General features: G+C 35.2%; 1 protein-coding gene across 1 annotated transcript; it reads left to right on the forward strand.

The window, feature by feature from the left end:
- The first annotated feature begins 964 nt into the window (after nucleotides 1–964).
- Nucleotides 965–4,996, forward strand: LOC144448467 (uncharacterized). The gene is made up of 4 exons (XM_078138724.1): nucleotides 965–1,129; nucleotides 2,386–2,413; nucleotides 2,888–3,166; nucleotides 4,503–4,996. Coding segments are annotated over exons 1-4 (354 nt in total). The 5' UTR covers nucleotides 965–1,084; the 3' UTR covers nucleotides 4,505–4,996.
- The last annotated feature ends 4 nt before the right edge of the window (nucleotides 4,997–5,000 follow it).

Consider the following 5,000-nt stretch of genomic DNA (forward strand, 5'->3'; position numbering starts at 1 on the left):
ATAAGTTCTTTGCGAACTAACTCTGAAGGTACTATACATTTCATTAGCATTTTTGGCAAAAAGTAACACTGTTCATACCCTATAGATTATACAATATCAATAAACATACGCTAAACTGAGTTACTATCATACATAACACGAGCCACTTTTTGTTTTGCAAATAACGTTTTACAATTATTCAAAACCCAACTCGTATTTAACTTTGAATTTTCTTTTCATATAATGTAACTTGCAATACAAAATCGAAGGAGATCCAGTTGATTAGAAAGAATGAAAGACAAATTTAAGAGATACTGATCATCTTTATAAACACATTTAAGATTCAAGATGCAAGAAGTCAATTAATAGATATTTCGCATTATTGCGGAAGAAATATCTGCTGGTTTGATATAAAGCGGGAAGAATGATTATGTAGAACGCAGACGACAAAATAACAGCACATTGTAAACCTTTTGATTAATTTTACAATTTTCCCTCCTTTCACTTTGTAAATAGTTCTGTCGCAAGTCCTCAAACCCAGTTCAAGACTCTATAATCAATAAATAACTTATGAACAACAATGCGTAGACGTAATATCCTGCAGATTTATGGCTATTGTTATACATAACGCATACAGTTATATGTGCATTGCAGAGAATTGTTTTAATACTTGCCATTAGTAGAAACACCTTAATGTAGTTTATACCCGCAGAATAAATTTTGGAATTATACCGTCCTGTCCATCTGTTGTCCTGCACGAAATACTTCTATAATCAGTAACCTAACCTTTGTCCTAACAGAACTAAATCTATACAACTTGCAGCTGTTTCAGTAATCAATCAACATTCAAGTTTTGTAACAACTTGCAGATGTTGCCCGTATGAGCACTGATCCAAATATAAGTTTTTGTTGGTTTTATCATCTGTCCAATGGTAGACTTTGGTGATGCTGTCATTGGCAATTATCCAAAAACGTTTCGAATGCATCATATAATATTTGAAACGACACACACTTGTTGGCCGAAGTTTAGTTTCCATCATAAGCGTCGATAACTGAACATTTACATTTCGGTGATAGCTTGAAGGAGAGTGGATTCTAGACTAAGATGTCTTTTCTTGCCCAAAAGCTGATGCTTGTTTCTTTTATCTTGGTAAGTGCTCAAGAATTTGCTGTTTATATTTTCAGAGAGTTAACTCAATTTTTTTTAAATTTCATGCACCAGTATATAACTGTATAATTTGATATGTATGCCAGCATTGTGTTTTTATATCTTTAAGAAAGTGTCCGGCGTGTAGTTGCTTTTGCTTCATGGGGGGGGGGGGGGGGGGGGGGGTTGTATTTTAGTTAAATTTAGAAAATGATTTGGGGGAAAAGTTTACATTGGGTTATATCCTATGATGGGCGATGGCCCTATTAGTATAGATGATGAAATAGATTATTAATTATAGTATCTCGCTTTGTCCTTTAAAAAGTCATATAAGTAAAAATTACCTTTCCATCATAAATCTGTTATGGTTGTACAGCTCATTTTATTTTACCGTTGAGCGGCTATATTTGATACAAGCACGCAAGAATACCAAAAAAGAAACTGCATGTTCTCCCCTAAGATAGCAGGATTGCAATTTCTTGCTATATTTTGTAACAATGAAATAAACCTCTTCAACATATTGCAACTACACATGGGCGCCAATGACATCAGCATTTGATGGTTGCGTCCCTGGTCTGCATGGTGGCACAATAATTCACTTAATTTAGACAAACTGTGACAAGAAACTGTATCCATTCAATCTTGCTATCCTCAGGTGTAACTTGTGCAGTTTCCTATTTGTGTCTGAGTGCTTGTAGCAAATTATATAGCTGAACGATAACTTCAAAGGAGATGTATTCTATATATGCTATTGATGAGACATGTTCAACACCTGGTAGAAATACATAATAGTCAAAATTATTACACTTTATAAATGTCGATGTTTATGACTAATACAACAGTAACGTTCATATAGATTTAAAATTTCCCACCCTATGCGAGTTTTCTGTACCTGGAGATTTATACAAATGTCAGCGGGGTTTGAAGACGCCAAAATTGGGGAGGGGATGGAGGGGGAGGAGGTTACGACCTTAGCAATCAAGGAGTGCACGACTTGCAGTGGTCTTCGTGGGCTTTTTTTATATAGTATAATGTACGTGTTAACATATAGCTGTGGTCTTCAATGTAAGGATATCTGTGGAATTCATGCTTGTCCTCTGGGATTCGAGACAGATAATCAATTTACTAGTTATTTCTCTCATAAAAACTAAACTCATTAAATTCATTAAAGACGTTATGAAGTGTATCCCACAAGACAAATAACAATGTTATGGTAATATTTGAATATTTCAAATCCTGAAAATATTATTACTTTCCAGGTATTGTGGTGTTTGATTGATACTGAAGGTAAGACTGACATGTATGTATGTATGTATGTATGTATGTATGCATGTATGTATGCATGTATGTATGCATGTATGTATGCATGCATGTATGTATGTATGTATGTATGTATGTATGTATGTATGTATGTATGTATGTGTGCGTGCGTTATGTATGTATGTATATATGTATGTATGTATGTATGTATGTATGTATGTATGTATGTATGTGTATGTATGTATGCATGTACAGTGCGTGCGTGCGTGCGTGCGTGCGTGCGTGCGTGCGTGCGTATATATGTATGTATGTATGTATCAGTTTTGAAGATGTGCAATCGTAACTATACATAGACATTGGCACAGGCAGACACATACACAAAGAAACAAACGATTGACAAGCATACATTTAAACATATAACCAAATAAACAAGTAATTTAACAACTGTTTGTCTTTATTCTTCTTACTTTAATATAATTCCATATTTTCGTCACATTATAGCCGACGACTTTTGCAATGGCGAAAGTGGTGTGTACTATACCGGAGTAGATCTCGCGCCAACCGATGAACACGACTACTATCTTGATATAAAAAAGAAAGAGTGCTGTAGACGATGCTTTACAGTAGGTGGATGTGTAGCATGGGTCTATTATCCAGAAAAAGAAAATGAAAAACAGAAAGAAAAAGAATTGTCAAAATGTTACCTGAAGAGTCGTATTGGAGATCCCAAAGATGCTAAGGAAGGAGTGGAGGTTTATAGCGCTGCTATGCCTGGGTATTGTAAGTTGCCATGTACATGTATAATACTACTTCCGGTCATTAAAGGGGAATGCTACTCCAGTAAAAAAAAGGCATGGAAGTTTAACAGATCATAACACACTTCCGTGATAATTTTTAAGGCATCTTCATGAATTTTGGGTTCTGGAGAGTTGTGTCATGGTTTTATATACATTACATAAGATTATATGGAAAAACTTGAAGTTGTTCCCTATTTGAGACTGTTTGCTGTGGGCCATATTGCCTCGGGGGAGGAGGGGGGGGGTCAGTATGAATGTTCATGCAACGGTTGATCAATGAATATTCATCACCCCTAATATAAGGGGTTTCTTCGGCCGGGGAGGGGTCCGATGGATTGATAGGAGGAGGGGGGTGTCACCCTGTTTTTGAAATTGGCGGGGTGTCATCTTGTTGAAAACTGTGGATGGAGGGGGATTCATTGTGTTTTGGATTGTGATGGTGGAATCATTCATTTCTACAATGGCATGACCTTATCTCAACTGTGGTATTTGTTCTTGTCCATATTTCTTACTTATATTCTTAAATATCATTTAACCCGGAGTTACTTTGAAACATGATTATAACTGTACATATACAATTACAGAACATTTCATAAAATGTTCAGCTGTTTCACAATCATATCAATGTTTCACTTGTATTGGGTTTTGGGGGCAGAATTTGAAGGTTTCGTAAAGGTAACCTTTATATATATACTTCATAAAAGAAGTTAATATAAACGTTTCTGTTCTTCAGTATGAAGAGATTAGGGAGCCTTCAGTAGTGGGGATTTAGGGTATGTCTGAGCTGTAAAATGTGACCCTCCCCTACTCCTTTTTCTAAAATGTTACCCCCTTCCCCACATCCCAAGTTCTAAAATCTGACACCCCCCCCCCCCCCCATCTCAAAATGACAAATTCACTGATAGATCTAGATGGAAGGAAATTATGTGGACAGATTAACTGGACAGTAGCTGTAACTTTTGATGATTTTTTTCAGTATGTTTTGTTCTGTGTATCAACTGCAGTTTTTTTAGTTTCTTGTTCTACTCCATAACGCACTTTGAAACACTCCTGTGTTTGGCAAACGCTTGTAAACATAGCCTGGATATATACAAATTGCATTGTTATTTTTGACAAGTGAATTTTAGTCTGGACTAAAATTATCAACAATAACAGTGCACTTTACACATATACAGACTGTGTTGACAAGCCAAATACAGGGTATTTCAACATATTTTAAGGAGTACAACAAGAAATTAATTGTAAAAGAGTGGCTTTGGTATTTTGATACATTTTATTTTGTGTTTTATAATTGTTGTTCTGTTCTGTTCCTTCTACAGGATCCATTATCAGTATAAAAATGGCCGGACAATGAGCATTCCTGACAGGAGATCTTATGAGGTCATAGAAGAACTTATGACGTCATATCGATTGTCTGCTTCCTCTATATAAATTCAAATGTAATGTACATGTCACTTTGCATATATGGTGTCGGGTTATTGAACTTTAATAAAATAAAAAGCATCACAGTCACAATTGAATTAAGATCTAAATGTGATTCTGCCATGAATTTTCTGTCATGCTTCAAAATATCGATAGATTAAGTTGGTTACCAAATCAGACGAAAAGTTGTATTTCAAGGAACCATACAAGACAGCAATAATGAAAATTATATCATGTCAGTTTTGTAATTTGGTGTACTGGTCGTACCATGTCCCACAACACAGGACGTGGCAACATAACTATATAATGTGATAACAAGTAAATGTAATTCTCCTGTAATTATTTTCATTTATCATTATTAAAGGATCTTTATGAGGGTTTACAACTTCAATCTA

The sequence above is a fragment of the Glandiceps talaboti genome, chromosome 17 (genome assembly GCF_964340395.1).
Source record: "Glandiceps talaboti chromosome 17, keGlaTala1.1, whole genome shotgun sequence".
NCBI classification, from domain to species: Eukaryota; Metazoa; Hemichordata; class Enteropneusta; family Spengelidae; genus Glandiceps; species Glandiceps talaboti.

Bases quoted from the DNA above. Each gene is read 5' to 3' on its own strand.
- LOC144448467 (XM_078138724.1), top strand. From the start codon at position 1,085: ATGTCTTTTCTTGCCCAAAAGCTGATGCTTGTTTCTTTTATCTTG. The intron at 1,130-2,385 runs GTAAGTGCTCAA...ATTACTTTCCAG, and splicing joins TGCTTGTTTCTTTTATCTTG to GTATTGTGGTGTTTGATTGA. The intron at 2,414-2,887 runs GTAAGACTGACA...GTCACATTATAG, and splicing joins GTGTTTGATTGATACTGAAG to CCGACGACTTTTGCAATGGC.